The sequence below is a fragment of the Akebia trifoliata genome, chromosome 1, assembly GCF_017979445.1.
Source record: "Akebia trifoliata isolate Shusen 1 chromosome 1, ASM1797944v1, whole genome shotgun sequence".
Taxonomy (NCBI): domain Eukaryota; kingdom Viridiplantae; phylum Streptophyta; class Magnoliopsida; order Ranunculales; family Lardizabalaceae; genus Akebia; species Akebia trifoliata.
This window is the reverse complement of record NC_141375.1, coordinates 6,587,199-6,605,254: the sequence shown is the minus strand read 5'-3', so window position 1 is coordinate 6,605,254 and position 18,056 is coordinate 6,587,199. Positions and strand designations below refer to the sequence as shown.

Below are 18,056 nucleotides of genomic sequence, written 5' to 3'. Positions count from 1 at the left end.
CTTTGAAAGTGGTCAAACTATTTTGAACCTTGACCTAGATTATCCAAAAGAAAAGGGTCTCAAAGACAAATAACCTTGCTTTGAGTCTCAACAAATTAAGGTAGGAAAGTAATTGACTCTTCAGAGAGCCAAATTCTACCATTAAGGAATCACAAAAATTACGAGAGAACCAAGGAAGAAAGACTACAGAAAGGGCAACCCACTCTCATCGTCTCAATACTAAGGAGGTTATGTAAGGATTAGAGGGGGTTAAGGTGTAAAACAACCTTGGTAAATCTTTAACAAATGGGGAGAAAATCAAGAAAATAACTAAAAATAGTCAGGTCCCTAATGTACATATTATGAGTGGAATATACAAAATCTCGAAGGTCCTACTGACATAAAAGACCTCAAAGGGTAACATAAGGGATCCCAAAGAGAATCATAGTTGATGACAAAGGGAGACATAGTGGGAATGTGATTGTAGGGAAAACAATTTCTTTTTAAGAAAATGAATTTTGTAAGAAAATAATTGAAAGAGAACCCACTGTTTGTAGGTTTTTTTTTTTTGGATCTTGGAAAATCTCAGTCTAGAGAATATTTTTCCACCATATACATGGAAAACTTTAATTTCTTTTGGATCACAATGCTCTCACAACTAATCAAACCCCGTATATATTAATCCAAATTACATTTTCTCAAGACAAACCATTTTACTATCCTTTCTCTAGCTTCTGCGTTATAGAATCAAATGATTACTGGAAACACCCTTGGGCCACCCGTCTACTGTAGAATAAAGTTTTCCTCTGAAAAAAACTGACAAGAATTGTTGAAGAAACAATCTACCCGAACAATTAAGTTGTAATCAGATAATAATGCATGAAAAGAACTAAAGAAGACACCGCCAACAACATTACGTATTCGAACTTGAACCATGTTCAATAATAAATTGTCCATTTCCAGCATGGAACCATCTTAAAGCCTATCAACTTCTTAAGTAGCTAGAAGAAAATGGAATTTAGTCGGTAATATGTTCATCTTAGTTTTAAATTTTTTTTGTTGCAAATAGTTAAATTACATGAAAATATTACACACCTCATATGTTAAATCTGCACCTTAGAAAGATGACCCATATCTTAAAGCTTCATGGCTGGAAAGAGAATAACTTCCTGCACCGAATAATAATACCACTAGGAATGATTCATGGTATAAGGAAAAATTGATTAAGAAAAGTAAAATTTCCAACCATTATTAATAGTACATAACTAATATGAAAAGATCCATATCCGACCTTGATATTCTGTGAATCTGTCAATAGCATCGTAAGATCGTCAATCCCCAATCCACAACCAGCACTCGGGGGCAAGCCATACTCCAGAGCTGTGCAAAATGTCTTATAAAAAGCCATTACTTGATCATTGCTTAATTGTTCTTTCTGAAACAACATCACCAGTTTAGTTAAGCAAATATCCCATGGAATATTTCCTATGATCAGACCATTAGCATATAATTAATGATAAAGATACCTTGAGATCTTTTGCTATTCGCTCACCTAGAACTGCAAGATCATTCAATTCGGTAAATGCATGACAAACCTGACCAATTCAAATTAGTGATAAATGAAATACCAAATTAAACGAAAAAGGAAATCTCTAAGCTATGAATAAATAGAATCATACTCTATGCTTGTTGATGAATAATTCAAAGCTCTCAGTCAAGCCTGGTTTTGATCTATGCCACTTTGCCATAGTGTCGCTCATTATCTCTGGATGGTCAATGATCAAGGTAGGATTTGTACACGTCTCTTCCAAGAAATGCTCAACAAGCTGCAGTTGAAAAAAATAATCACATTTTTACATTGAACATAACATAAACAGATGAATTCAGATGCAACAAAGTTTTCTCCAATTGTATTGCTTTTAGGCACCATGTCAGATATTTATGCGGAATTTGATACTTTACTCTGTAACTGAGAACTAAAATATAGAATACATAACCTACTTTGTTATGAGATGGTTCTTACTTCAACATAATTCAGTCACACTATTAGAGCAATTGTTAGCATGGTGCATCAATCCACAATACACAAGGTGAAATGGGAAAATTTTCAATGTTAATTTACTCTTTCAAGCTAGTAATATTCCAAATTTCCTTGCATTGAATGAACCGCATCAAAATCTAAAGTTCCGCACATACCAACACATTCACTTTTGTATAACATTGTTTCCTATAGAAAATCTTTACTAGACATTGTTTTTTGGGTGAATTACTATTTTGTGAGAGGAAAATGAGTTATTAACAATTCTGGCTCACTGTTCATTTTAATTACCAAAACATGAACGATTACGTTTTCATTAAAAGGAATTCAGAACGGTCAGGAGTTCGGCAGCTTTAAAGTGACTATATCGCAGGTTTAAAGTGACTATTTCCAATTAGTCACTTTAAACCTGCAAAATTGTCACTTTAAAAGTCTCCGAATTTGTTATCGTTCCCGTTTTGGTAATTAAAATGAACAGTGAGCCGGAATTGTAAATTCTTCAAAAGTTGATCACTTTTTTGTAATTATCCCTTGCTTAATTAAGTTTGTCCTTGGAGTACAATAACATTACGTAATTTCATGCCATAACATTACGTAATATTTGTTGCAAACAAAACATCCATGAATAGAGGAAACTGTTAATCTCTCGTTTTTAATATTTTTTTTTTCTTTCTGGTAATCTTTGGTGTAAATAAAATAAACATCCAACATGTTAAGAGTTGTACATGTTAATCTCTCTCTTCCATGGATAAGAAATGTGCAAAGGGTGATTTTTTTAATTTTTTTAATCTTCCAAACGTGAGATTGATGTTTGTATGCCTATTTTTTATATTTAACACACTTGCTTGCTGATATATAGAGGATTATAGCACATGATCATAATTATGCTTCTAAAATTCATTATCATTAAGGATCCAAAGTGGAACAAGGACTCACCTTATTCAACAACTGCTCTGTTGTGTAAGAAGGTTTGCATTTGATATCAAACTTCGAGCATGCGTCCATCAAATACTTGTTGGCTACGTCACTTGAAAGATCATTAGGTATAGTAAGGTTCGCCAACTTTTCCAACTCGTCTATCTTGTTGATCCTTCTGCAAAGTTGGAGAAATAGATAATTTATTTTCAACAGAAACTAATACTTAGCAAAAATTATGAAGCTTAACTAAAATGTAACTTTGAGTTGCTCATAAAATAAATTGTTGCAAACCTGAAAGGAGGACTAAAGTCAATCTCAATTGGATCCTTGTCATACCCGTTTGCGTGATATTTAATTTTATAACCACCTGTTATGTCCTTGACCATGCCTGTTTTAATTGAATTACATTGTAAAAATCCAGAAAAGTCATCCTAAATTTGTAGTAATAGCCAATTATACAAAAAAGAATGTACCCCTTACCACTTAACATTTGCTCAATGAGCACCATCAAGTCATTGTAATCTGCAAAAGCCATATAAAATTCACATGTAGTGATCTGGGGATTATTATTCTCTTCAATGTTTCTGAATTGTTTTCCAATCTCATAGACACGTTTCCATTGTCCTAGAGCTACAACCAGCTGCCTGAGATAAAGTTTTGGGTCAACGCCAAAGGGCGACCCACACGCATTTACGTTCAATATGGGTGTTTCCACCTAATGTCGAGAACTAAATTAGTAGTGAAAGGAAAAGAAAATAAGATTTCAAAACAATTGATAGCATCAGATCGAAAAGACAAGCAAGGACTAGGGTCAAACCTCCAAGAAATCAAGTTTGTTAAGGAAACTTCTTATATAATAAATAATCTTACTTCGGGTCTTGAATATTTCTCCAACCTCCGGATTCAATATCAAATCCAAATAACGCTGACGATATCGTATTCCCTATTAAAAACAAAAGTAAACAACTTATGTTTCCATAAAAAGGGGAGAAAAATAAATTATGTTGATACACTTATTTTCTAGGTCAGATGAGGGAGTATGAATTGAAAATCTGAAACATGCACCAGTCCACACGCAATTGCGATAAACCTTATATTGGTATCTAAAACAGGTGTTAGGTGTCTAAAATGGCAATTTTTAAAAGCCAAAAACACCAACATATACATCTATTATAACATTTGCAGCTATATTTAACTCAATATTGCATCTATTATATATATATATATATATATATATATATATATATATATGGAAGCGTTCGGAGGCCCTAAAGAGAGTCAAACATTGTGCCAAACATTCTTCAAAACAGGGGTTAGAAGTATTGGATTGAGATGATTTTTTGTGAGGATGATCTCTACGGTGAAGAGATCATCCTCACCCAAAATCAGCTCATTCCAAAACTTCTAACCCTACTTTACAAGTTGAAGAATCGTGGACCGTTCAATTTTTGTAATCAACTTTTGATGGGGTTAAATGTTTTGGAATTGGCTGATTTTTTTGTGAGTATGATCCCCTCATCATAGAGATCATCCTCACCAAAAATCAGCCCATTCCAAAACTTATATATATATATATATATATATATATATATGGGTCAGGATCAAGGGACATGTGAAAAAACATATGTAAAAACAATGTAACATTAATAAATTTTCAAAATATGGGTTAGAAGTTTTGGATTGAGCTGATTTTTTGTGAGGGTGATCTCTATGATGGGTAGATCATCTGAAAAAAAAATCAATCCAATCTGAAACTTCTAACCCCATTAAAAGTGATTTAGAATGTGGACCGTCGATTTTTTGCCAATTTTTTTCAATAATTTGTAAATCACTTTTGATGGATTTAGAAGTTTTCGATTAAACTGATTTTTTGTAAGGATGATCTTCTCATCACAGTGACCATCCTCACAAAAACTCAACTCAATCTAAAACCTCTAACCCATATTTTGAAAAACCATTGTTTTTACATATGTCCCTTGAACCACCCCCTATATATATATGTATGTATAGAGGACGGATCATGGGACATATGTAGAAACAATGTAATAAAAATAATTTTTAAAAATATGGGTTACAAGTTTCGGATTGAGCTGATTTTTTGTGAGGATGATCTCGATGATGAGAAGATCATCTTAAAAAAATCAGTCCAATCCGAACTTCTAACCCCATCAAAAGTGATTTAGAATGTGGACCGTCGATTTTTTACCAATAATTTTAAATCACTTTTGATGGACTTTGAAGTTTCAAATTGAGCTAGTTTTTTCTGGGATGATCTTCTCATCATAGTGACCATCCTCACAAAATATCAGTTCAATCCAAAACCTCTAACCTATATTTTGAAAAATCATTGTTTTTACATATATCCCATGATCCGCCCCCATGTATATATATATATAGGTTGGCGTTCGGAGATTCTAAAGAGAGCCAAACATTTTTCCAATGTATGGGTTAGAAGTTTCAGATGGGCCGATTTTTGGTGAGGATGATCACTTAAAATTGGATGGTCCACGATTCTTCAACTTGTAAACTAGTGTTAGAAAATTCAGAATGAGCTGATTTTTGGTAAGGATGATCTCCTCATCATAGAGATCATCCTTAAAAAAAATCAGCCCATTCCGACACTTGTAACCCATGTGTTTGAAAAATGTTTGGCACAATGTTTGGCTTTCTTTAGAGCCTCCAAACGCTCCCCATATATATATATAGGGGGTGGTTCATGGCGCATATGTAAAAACAATGGTTTTTCAAAATACGGGTTTGAGGTTTTGGATTGAGCTGATTTTTGCGAGGATGGTCACTATGATGAGAAGATCATCCTCACAAAAAATCAGCTCAATCTGAAACTTCTAAATCCATCAAAAGTGATTTACAAATTATTGGCAAAAATTGGCAAAAAATCGACGGTCCACATTCTAAATCACTTTTAATGGGGTTAGAAGTTTCAGATTTGACTGATTTCTTTTGTGGATGATCTTCCCATCATAGAGATCATCCTCACAAAAAATCAGCTCAATCCGAAACTTCTAACCCATATTTTGAAAATTTATTAATGTTAAATAGAGTTTACATATGTTTTTTCATATGTCCTTTGATCCGTTCCCATATGTATATATTATGCATTATACTGTAGTAAATAGAGGTTTTGAACGTAACGCTTGGTTGTATTTTACAACTTGTTAGATTTTATGGGGGACTCACAAGAACCCTATTTTATAAGTCATGTACCATGGAGAAACCATAAAAACCTAAGAAATTATATTTATATGAATATATTGTATGTATTGTAGGATATTTTTCAAAATAATGTGTGGAAACTTTTGTTTTGGTTTTATTTTTCTTAAGTGGAAAAAGTTGTGAATCCTATTTCATAAGTTTAGTCAAACAGTGATAATCCTATTTCATAAGAGAGAAGATCTAAGTTTTTTTTTTCTAGAAAGAAAAAGTCTGAGAGGTTGCTTGGAGTGGCTCGATAATATCAATTGTACGGTTAGAATCTGGTTGACAATGCTGATGGACTCTGCCTCACTGATTCAAAGTCATTCCTATCACCTCCCTCCTCATGCCGACGTGGTACTTGTCAAAATCTCTTTGACGCTCAAGTTAGAGAAGCAGAAGAATAGTCTAAAGAACTAGTTAGACCTCCAATCTACTAAAAGATCCATTCTTCTATGCTTACTGTGATATTTATGGACCCTTGCTGCAAATCAGGGTTTCCCCCTTTCCTGGGCGGTGATCCTGGGGAATCCCTTAATTCCATGGATCCAAAATCGAAAAGAGGATCTTCTGGATTGGTCATACTATATTGTAGAGATTTCTGGGATTGACATGCGCATATCACTATTAGGGATATTCTATGATTAGGTCTGCCTTACTTGTCAGACTAGGTCTCATTTAGTGCTATGCTGCCCTTCTAGCTAGACTAGGGAGGTTTCTACTTTGACCTGCCCTACTGAAGGGTAACGCCCCTTATGCCGATCTGCACGTGGTACCACTTAATCGGCTTGGACACGTGTATGACTCAAATAATTGAGTAGTTATTTCCCTCTACAATTACCCCCCTCAAGGAGGAGACGTGAAGTCTCTCTGTCTTATCGAGACACATATTTACTTTCTCATTGGTGGCCTTGATTCTCTATAATTACTTATGTTCTTTACGAATTGATGCATTTAATTCAACGTCGTTTTAAATCATCTCTGATTGTTAAGATGGATCACTCTTCATATGTGTCTGTCCACGTGCCCTACTACCACCTGCACTACCCCTAAACTACAACGTTTAGGTTCGCCTTAGGCTGCCCCCTCTGGCGTCTGTACTCTTTTACTTATTATTTATAAATAGGAGACTTAACGCCTGTTCTTCCTCTTACTATGTTATAACTATGTGATTTTGTCTCTCTACATTCTACAAAAAATTCTCTATTTCTTTCTTTCTACTTCACTGTTACTCTTACATCTTTCAGACTAAGGTAATCTTCTTTCTTTGTCTTCTCTTTTTTGCAAATTTACTTTCTCAATGGCTACTAGCTTAACCCAACTTTGGCGGAGACTCAACATCTTTGCCACTGCGTGTCTTTGTCTCAGTGATGACCCTAACAACCTTGGCGAATACCATCAGGGAGAAATCTTGGTCTACACCAACAAAATTAAGGCTGGTCTTAGTTTTCCTTTCTCCCTTCCTTAGGCAGGTGTTGGGTAAGATAAATCGGACCCTAAGCCAAATGTCTGGGAACTTCTACCGTCCGGTAGAGATTGTGGAGAAGATATGCATAACTCCCAATAACTTTCTCTCCAGATACAATCTAAAAGCCATCTCCTAACGCCCAAGGTATTATTCGCTATCCTCCAAGAACGCAATGGTGGTACTGGCTCCTTCTCTCCCTAGTACTGACAAAAGGTAGTACAAGGACCCCCTATTTATTTCTGGGAACTGGGAGTTCACCCTTGGCATTCTTCATGAGGGACTTAGAATCCCTCAGACCTTCTAAGGTAATACCGACTTTAGGTTTCTAGTTGTGTCTCGATTCACTGTTCTGTTTGCAACTTAATCTGCTTCTAACTTTTACTTTTTTTTTTCTTTTCAAAGATTCCTCTATCATTTATGCTATTGAGGCTAGGAAAGAATAGCACAGAGCATCCAAAGACCAGGGGCTAGTAGTAGTGGACCTCCAAACCAGAGCTGTTAAGGGGGTGGCGGTGGAAGACTTCTTTTCAATTTTGCCTCGGCCACTTGCACGACGAGTCTCTTTTGATCAAGTCGAGCCGATCTTGGAAGATCTTGATCCTTCCCCCCTTACTTTTGCTCCTTTTCAACTTCCTACACGACAAGTCTTATCTGGTCAGGCTTTCTTTGGTTAGGTTGAATAGATCATGGAAGATATTGATCTTTCCTTGGCTTCTATGTCCGATCTTCCTTCATCTCCAATTCTGCGAGGGTCATTCAACGCCTTGAACATTAACCTCTCGGAGTTCCTTTTCTCATGTTCTACTGCCATCAAGGCTACTCCTCCCACTAACCCAGCCAAGAAGAAGAAGAAAAAGATTCTTGCCTCTCGAGGCTCCATCCTCACTAGAGAAGCAGGCCAACTAGCTTTAATGCGTGGGGAGAAGGTCGCTCCTACTTCTGCTTTTACCTCTACTATGGTTGTTGTTGTTACTGTTGCTACTGTTGTAGTTGTTATTGTCCTTACTGGGCATCTTGAGGAGATTCAGACTCAGGCAGGACAGAGCTCATACGCCATTAAGGAACAAAATCCTGATGAGTATCTCGAAACATTGAATTATATGCACGTTTTCCTGACATTTATCTTGATTTTTGTCCTATTTCTCCGTATTAAGGTAATAATTATAATAAGACTCGAAATATCATGTTGCATGTTAATTAGGCTTAATTATACATAAATAAATTCATTTACTAGATAAATCTAATTACGTGTGTTTCTTATGTAGAAATCAACATTTTGAAATCAAAATCTCAAGGTAAAAGCATTTGGGCCCACTTTGGAATGTCCTAATCCTTAACTGATGTTCTTCTCTTTTGTCTTTTTATGCAAAGAAAAGTGGAGGCTATTTTTAGACTCTTCTATACACATTTTTCTTTAGTATAAATAGAGCTTCAATCTCTAAAGAAACTCTCCTTCCCTCTTGGTTCTCTTATCCAAGACTCCTTTAATCTAAGGTTCTTAGCCTTTTCTCTTATATTTTTGTATTTTTATCTTTTTGTTATTTTCTTCTTGGCGAAATAGTTTTGTAAGAAGTAGAACAAGAAGAATTTGTAAGTTTTTTCATGAAATGAAGAAAAGTTTTTTCATCTCTTATCTTTCTTCTCTTGCGATGACATTAGGCTAAGCTCCCCTCCATTGGAGACTAAAAAAGTCTTGAGCAAGTTCTTGTGTCGTTTCTAGTTTCATGCATTTTTTTTATCTAAAATGTTCATGAGTTCTCTTTAAGATTTCTTGCATCTTTTGTTCTTAATATAGATACTTTATGCTTATATTAGATCAAGATAAAGTATGCTTAAAGTAGATAATTGGCAATAGGAAGTTCAAGGAATTCTACTTTGTTTATGTTCCCTAATTTGATTTCATTTACTAAACTTTTTGATCTAAGGAGCTAATACCAAGCCCTTACGATTAAGTTATAAAAATGTTAGAGACTAGGAAGTGCTCATTAACATATTCTAGGTAGATCCACCTCCAATGGTGCTTTAATTCCATAAGTTTACTTACTTTCAACTTTATTTACTTTGGTTCATTTTCTAGCAACTTTAAATCTTAATATGTTCAAAAATACAAAGAAAAATAGTTTTAATCCCATTTGGGTTAAACTAATTTTCTCTTAGCTTAACTCTACTCCCCCTTTTTCTTGGGTTCGATCCCCTACTTATCCCATAAGTAAGGTAAAAGTAAGATTAATATTAACTCCAGTAGGAAGAACAACGATATTGCCACCAAGCCCTATTCCTGATCTCCAACCATGCAAAATGAACATAATTAGTCAATAAAATTTTGAGGGATCCTTCCCCTCCAAAAGAAGAGGGTGTCAGTCTCTTTAAGACTCCTCTAGAGGAGGTTGCATTCTCCTAAAGGAGTTATGAGGCCCTTTTCTAGGACAGAAATGAGTACAACGATTTTCAGCCTCCCTTCAACCATGTCCACAATAAGAGTTGTGGGGGTGAAGAACCTTGTCATTGCTGCTTCTCTGCTCTCCCACTCCATTTCTCTCAAGGATTGGGATGTTGCAGATTAGGCCAATGCCGACCTGGTCTTTGGTTGGTTTGTCCACGGCCTCTACCAGGTAATTCTTTACTCTTCCTAATATATTATTTACTTTGCATGCTTTACTCACTTAACTGTTTTACTCTTCTTTGTAGGCCAACATCAACTTTGGCCTTCTTGAAATGGCATGAAACTGAGGACCATGCAGCTGCTCTAAGTAGGGAGTATGAAGAAAAAATAACTCTGCTCTAGGTTGAACTAGCCTGTTATAGCCAATTTTCCTAAAAGGTTAAAGAGGAGATGGAGGCTAGCTTGGCTCAATATTTCAAGGCCAACTTGAACTTGGAGGCCACTAATTAGAAACTGACAGATCTCTAGGGTATTCTATAACTGGAACTAGCCAACTATAAAGAGAGAGTACAACGGAAAGACGGAGAGCTAGCTGATCTCCAAGAGAAGGTACGACAATAGGAGCTTGAGCTAGACTCTCTTAGGACTGGTATCGAAACAGCTAAGGCTGTTCAGGCCAAGGAAGACGAAGTTGAGACCAAGAGATTATTGGGGCAATAGCAGCCCCAATACTCTCAATTGGCAAAAGAAGCTTCTACTAAGACCTACCATGAAGGCCTTAAGACTACTTGGTTTCAGTACAAGGAGGATGAGGAAGAGGGGGATGAAGAGGACGATGAGGAGGGAGGTCCTCTTATTTCTCCTATCAGAAATATGTCTTACACTGGGAGTTTTGGGCGAGTCCCACCCTTCCAATTGGATGGGGAGGGGAACCCTATTGCTATCCTGGAACGAGTCCCCGGTAAACTTATGGAGGCTGGGTTTACTGTTGAATTGGACTAAGTCAGACCGATTGACCCTCTTGCTCATGCCAGTGATCCGCCCTCTAACCTACCTCCTGCCCCTCTTATTGATGTTTATCAAGACGAGGCAGTCAATCTATCATGGAAATATAATCAGTTGGTGAATACTATCGATGAAGCATCTAGTATTTTCCAATCATGTGACTTCAAATTTTATTAGAGGGACACTAATAAGGGTGTCATTGTAATGAACCCTTTTTTTTTTTTTTTTTCTATTGATGATGAGTGTAATGCTCCTCCGAAGTTGGTGCAAGTCTTGCTCGAGGACTAAATTAAGCTGCAATTATATTTGGATGTTATGTCTTGCAAACTAATATGGGTGGGGTCCCTTTAATCCCGGCTTACCAATCAAATAAAACAAAAAAAAATACAACACTGAAAACACAATCATCCATATATTGTTTTACATACATCATCACAGGGGATATTGTTTGTAGACAAGCATGCATATATTTACGTTTCTTTGAAATTAACATGAAACTTGTGTATTTGCTTCCCTATATATCTAAATATAGAATCAGAAGAAAACTGTACGTGCTAAGATCTTTAATGTTGAAGAATTGTGATGGACGCACACGCGGTCTTGGTACGAGGCTGATGTGGCAAGGCACAGAACCATAGATTGTTTTCATCGGGACACACAGGAAAAAGATGTGTGGTTCTGTGCACTTGCCACGTCAGCCGCGTACCAAGACCGCATGCTTTCATCATTAACGTTGAAGCATTCAAAAAGATGAGATAAAGTACTAAATTTAGAGCATCATTAATAAATTAATAGAGTATTTTCCAATGATGTTTTGGTTATATTAGGTACCTCGTCTTTCAAAATATATGCCTCAGGATTCCTAGCACTTCCTGGGACCCATAAATCAGTTTTCTGTGCAGCAGCAAAGAAATCACTATTTTCGAACACAAAGAAAAAATAATGAAATTAAGGTGGTACTGATTGCTATAATTTATTTGCTCACCTGTGTTTTGGCTGCACTGGGAGTGACTTTCTGCCTTGGCATTGTATGGAGCCAGAGGCTTAGGACATTGAACGATTTTGAGAAAATACTCAGCTCTCCTCTCTTACTTCTACCTGTAAAAGAAATATCCAAAAATGAGCTATTATTGAAAGTAAATGAGAGCATGAAACATAAAACTATCACCTTGATAGCCCATGATTTGAAATAGAGAACAAACTTAAAAGATGCAATCTAGGAAAACAGGAAAGAAATTACTTCAAAGCTAAATTATTCCCTCCAAGAACTGTAAAACACCTTTTGATTTTTCCTAAAAGAACAAACAAGAATTACATCCTTGAGTGTCAAATATATATAGGTGAATGCCTAAGATGAATTTTGATATATACAATGAGAATTTCATAGTTTAAAGGATCACAATATCTCATGCTTCTCTTATGATACATCTCGACTCAGTAGCTTTACTGGTATGCTGTCAGAAGTCTCATTTATAAACTTAATAATATTATTTATTGTTAGTAAATATTTTGGAAAGTAGTATTATCAATTAAACAACATATTTTTAGTTTATCTGAACTTAAAATATTGTTTGTGTAAAGATTTATCATAATGACTAAATTCCCTTTATTTTAGTCATTACAAAAATTACAATGATGTTATTTGAGATTGATGGCTGAGATTTGTATATAGGTCTGAAGTTAGATTTTAAATTCTTATTTATTAAGAGAAAATTACCAAAATGGTACAAGAAAATTAATAAAATTACCAAAATGGTGCACTACTCCATTTAACAACCTTTACCATTTTGATAAACAAGTTATTTTCTCAAATTCGTAAAATTTGAAATGTATATTAGTAATTTTTGTACCAAAATACCCTTTTCAGCTTTGTTTTATAACACAGTATACATATCCTCTATTTAAGTTAAAAAATAGCAATGTCACTGTTTTGTCATCTATATTCTTTTATTGTGATATTTTTCTTTTAATAATCGAAATATTCAATGCTACTGACATAAAGTAAATCTTGAAAGCAAACATACTAACATCTCCTTGATATTTCTATGTTTTTACTTAAACGGGTATATGTATACTTTTTTTATTATAAAATAATGTTAAAATTCAAAAATTTGAAAAATATTGTTCATTTCAAATTTTATCATTTTGGTAGAATAACTTATTTATCAAAATGGTATATTATCATTTTGGTAAATAAATTGAATAGTGCACCATTTTGATAATTTGTCAATTTGTCGGTACTCGTTTTTGTAAATTGCCCTATTCATAAATCTTCTTGAATTGCACATTACAATATTGTGATGAAGTGTTTACCATATTTTAGATGATTAATTTTACTTCAAACCCCCTTGAGAAATCATGGGTTTCAACTTTTGAAATCTTCTTGAAATATTCAATAACCTGGGAGATCAACTAAACTCTTAATACTTTCACACAAAATTTGTGGAGAATTTACTTTTTGAAAACAAAATTATTGAGAATTTACGATATCCGTGCTACTTCAATATGTCAGCAATATCACTACTATTGTTCTTATGAAAGCAGTTGTTGATGCAGTTTCAGGAATGGTAAGCAAAGTAAATGAGATAACTCAACCACCCATAAAATTGGAAAGTTAAAAGGTTTTAGAGGGAAATCTGGGTAGTCCTCATGCTATTGCTAATCTAAGCAATCCCAAGAGTTCAGGATGTACTAAAGTTCCTCTGTGACATCTAATTATGAATAGAGAATAACATGTTTTAAGTTTCGAACCTGGAAATCCAGAGACACCAACAATATCACCTTGTCGCACACCAGAATGGATCATCGAAAATTCAGCATCATCCATATCTGAGTTCCTATATACAAAGGAAATTATTAAATTAGCAGCACTTCAATCAATTGAAAAAAAAAACAGCGAACAAGCTTGCATCTCCATTTCATGAAGAATTTATGTATGAAACATAGACCAGCTTAGGAATAAGCATCTCAGTCAATGTTGATCTTAATACAATGATGCAATGTATGTATTGCATGCTCAACTTGTCAAGCCTACTGATCTGGACACCCTGATCATAAAAAATAAAATGAAATGCATTGCATGCTCAACGGTATTTCACTCAAGCCAATGTTGCAAGTTCTTTAAATCCAATCATTGGAGCTAAGCCAAACACCGAATGTCTTAAACAAAATTTTCAAGTTTAAAGTATGTTTAAGACAAGATACAAGGCATTCCATATCTTTTTCTTATAAGTAGACATTTTGTATCCTTAATGGGTTACTATAATTGATGCAAGACGAAGAATAGTCTTCCAATTGATTCTAGATTCTCAAAAGAATACTGAATAATTGGGCATTAAAAACTTGTTGATTCACATATAATACCAAGCAAATGGAAAAGAAAGAGAAAACTGTCTAAAAACATAATATTTATTAATCCAAAATTGTTTTCTATATTGGAGTTACAATACTATTTTATAGAAAAAGAGTCTTATTCCTAGAAAACACAAAAATAGCCTAAATAAGAAAAATACCAAAAATATTTATAAAAAAAAAAAACATATTAAGCATGAAAATAAAAACTACTTAACTCTAGAAGTAAGGCAGAATAGACAGTGCCTGATTCTGACTTCTAAAAGAAAAGTTATTAACTGAAACAAAAATTATCAAAATAGCAAAAACACCTAAAAATAAGGTAAACAAATGAATCGGGCCTTAAAAGGAAAACTCAATCGAAAAGCGATTGACCTAATTGATTATCTCAGAGTATTCATTTGAGAATGGGTCTTCCTGGATAGTTTTGAATCCATCACTCCTCCGGCCTTATGCCTGGACGTTTGGCGATCCAAACGTTCCCTGAATTCTTCTGCTATGATCTCTACATCATCACCTCCTCTAGAGATACTTTTCCTCCACAGTTAGGGGGACAATCCATCAAGGGCTATGAAGTTCCTTGATCCCTATCGAAGATGATGAGCCACCCCAAGCAATCTTCAAATCTTTCTCACTCTAAAAAGGGTAGAGTCTCTCTCTAGGAACTTCCTCCAGTTTAGATTGATATACTATTTACGTATAGGAACAAAAAATGGTACAGAAAGATCAATTCCATGTATTCATGGTAGGGTTCAAGACATTGACAATGATCTAAAAAAATTATTTTTAATTACACAGTCCAAGATAATTTACATTTGAAGAAAAATATGATGTAGTAAACACGAAGTCATGCTAAAAAAAGTAGGAAAACAATTAAAATGAGGTACCTCGCATCAACTATGACTTGGACCTTTGCAATACCACCATCATGCAAATCATAAAAGAAGAGCTTTGAAGAGAAAGCTCGCTTATGCATGATTCTCCCTAGAATGAGGTGAAGATGTCAACACCACAGTAATAATTGACAAATGGATAAAACAATGGAGTTGACAACTTGTAATGTTGAATACCTGCCAAAGAGACATTAACATCCTCCAGATGATCTGAGTTTCTCAAGCCTTCAAATTTATCGATATATTCCAAGATGGACATTGAGATAACGTACCTATGAGGATATAGTTCTTTCCCCACAGCTTTTTGGGTTGCGATCATTTTTTGTCTACCTTCAGAATAGTGCTGTAGGGAAGAAAGTTCACTCAAAACAATAATTAAAATATTAAATATAAGAGTTCTACCACATTCCCTATAATGTGTTAAAAACCGTTTAAATATTGTTTGTTCCAAGAATTGATGGAAACACAGCTAGGTTATTCAGCACATCTTGGAGAAAGTTGAAAGCAGCAAAGAGAAAAAGAAATTAAGAAATTTAGAATAGTGATCCGAGGCCTAAGAAATATAATTTTTTTTTAATATAGTGTTTTCCCTCAACATGTTAAACATGATCAACAACAGGTTTCTGACAAATTTAGTTATATAATAAAATGAATCGAATCTGAATTCTTATGATAGATTTGATGAATTTAATTAAGCTCCACCGAAGAGAAATTTATAATCAATCTCTTTGATAAAAGAAAACACTTGTTTAGTTCAGAATATTGAAACCTTTTTGTTTTATTAATTTGAGTAATTGAGATAAATAAAACAGCGCTTCACGGGGTATTAACATACATTTTTAAAGAAAAGTCATTATTGTACGTAAGTTGGTTACTTGATATTATTTGGATAGTGGTAGCGTACCCTACCACTATCCCATTGGGTTTTAACCACTCCCACACCTAATATGAATCCTAGTTAATTAATTTTATTTCCTTCCCCTTATATCTATATTATTCTTGGTTTTTAAGATTTCTATGCATCAGAGTCGAAATTTTCTTGAGCTTTCATTATTGCAGATACATAAAAAAAAGATAAGCACGCCACGTGCTACACCATATGTAGAAAAGGAAGAAGAGAAGTTGAGAGAGAATAACAAAATAATATAAAACTTTATTCTCTCTAAGATAAAATTTAGCACACACTAACTCATGGCTATGGATGTCCTTATATAGAAATCAAATTGAACTCCTAACTCAACTCAAATTCTTCAAATAATCTAACTCTATTTAATTAAAAATAATCTTAATATAACACAAATAGAATCCTAATCTAACTCTATTTAATTTAAAACAATCCTAATCTAACACAAATAGAATCCTAATCTAACATAAAGTTTAATCTAATCTAGGAACCATTCCACCGATCCAATAGTTATAGGTCAGTGATGACTCTAACATGGGTAACCCAATTTCGTGAGTTGAGAGGTTAGTTTGGAGCATATAGTGAACAGCCTTGTAAATTTTTTTTCCTTGATTTAATGCAAAAGAAAGATTTTATTCTTGTTTGGTTTCAAATTAACCTTATTTTGGTTATCATTTTCAAATGCAAAGTTCATTTTCAGAGATGTACAATTTTCTTCCAATTTGCTTTATAAGTTGGCTTCTTCTTCAATTCGAAGGAGAACTACAAGGCTTTCCTTTGAAAATTCTTTTGACTTATGTTGAAGGCATTTTCAAAATCCTCTCAAGAGGGTGGAAGTATGTTAATTAAGACTGCTACTTCAAATTGTGTTACTAAGAATGTAATGATTTGTATTTTTAAATTAAATAGTATATATATATATATATATTGATCCTTTTGGAAAGGAAGAAATGGAGAATGGAAACCCCTCTAAGAAGGGGGTTGGTGTGAAAAAATCGAAATAACAATGATAACACAAGCGCAAAACATAGGATTTACGTGGTTCGGCAGTGTGCCTATGTCCATAGAACATAACAAGAACAATCACTATTTTCTCATCCGTTTTATAGCCCTAGAAATATCTATTTATATAATCAAGAGTTACTAAAACAAGTAAAACTCCTCAAAACAGAAACTCCCAAAAACAAAAAACCCCTTAAGAAAATATTCAACGATACAAGACATTTACAGAATAGTTGGAACGTTCGCACAGGAAGTCGTGATATCAAGGGCTCTTAAAAACAATGTTCTGTGCGGAGAAAATTCGATTGAGACTCGAATGGCTGTGAGGAAGGTTACCATTGGAGAACCAGCCATCTCTTCTTTGGAAGATGATTGTACTCATGGGCTTACACAAGTTCAAATTTGCATCGGTGGAGAAATTGTTCAAACCTTGCATGTGTACTTCTTAAATTCATTCAGGTGTGGGGAGAATCAAAAAACATATTAGAGATTGGAAATTAGCTGGTTCTTGCGACGCGTTAACATTGGATTATAGGTGTAGAGGAAGAAATTCACTCTACCTCATGATCTTCTTTGATACTTCCTATGCTCGGGGGAAGCCTTGCAACAAAACCACTCCGACGCCCAAGTTAGAATTTTAGTTCGACTAGCACTCATTAATGGTTTTAAACTCGAAGTCCAACTATTCAAACTTCCATGTTGGTGCTTCTAATTATTTCCTTCGTAACTCGTGCTCCCGACGGCTTTGTTATGCAGTGCATTTATCAGCCATACACATGTGGCACTTCGTGAATGGTCGGTTTTGCATGCGTGATCGTACCACACCTTGGTTCTAATGCTAATCAATGTGTTGCCCCATTCATTATGCCTTATTTCTTGAGGACATCCTGGCCTTTCATTCT

At 34.6% G+C, this 18,056-nt stretch overlaps 1 protein-coding gene across 1 annotated transcript; it reads right to left on the bottom strand.

Annotated features, from left to right (window-relative positions):
* Nucleotides 1–1,115: 1,115 nt before the first annotated feature.
* LOC147410566 (lysine--tRNA ligase-like) lies at nt 1,116–15,567 on the bottom strand. The gene is made up of 13 exons (XM_086435973.1): nt 15,426–15,567; nt 15,243–15,339; nt 13,756–13,841; nt 11,990–12,102; nt 11,836–11,898; nt 3,753–3,878; nt 3,416–3,650; nt 3,227–3,323; nt 2,954–3,110; nt 1,659–1,805; nt 1,506–1,574; nt 1,271–1,414; nt 1,116–1,148 (listed from the first exon to the last, which is right to left on the bottom strand). Exons 1-13 carry the CDS (start codon nt 15,565–15,567, stop codon nt 1,116–1,118), a joined length of 1,509 nt encoding a protein of 502 aa, XP_086292099.1.
* Nucleotides 15,568–18,056: the final 2,489 nt, after the last annotated feature.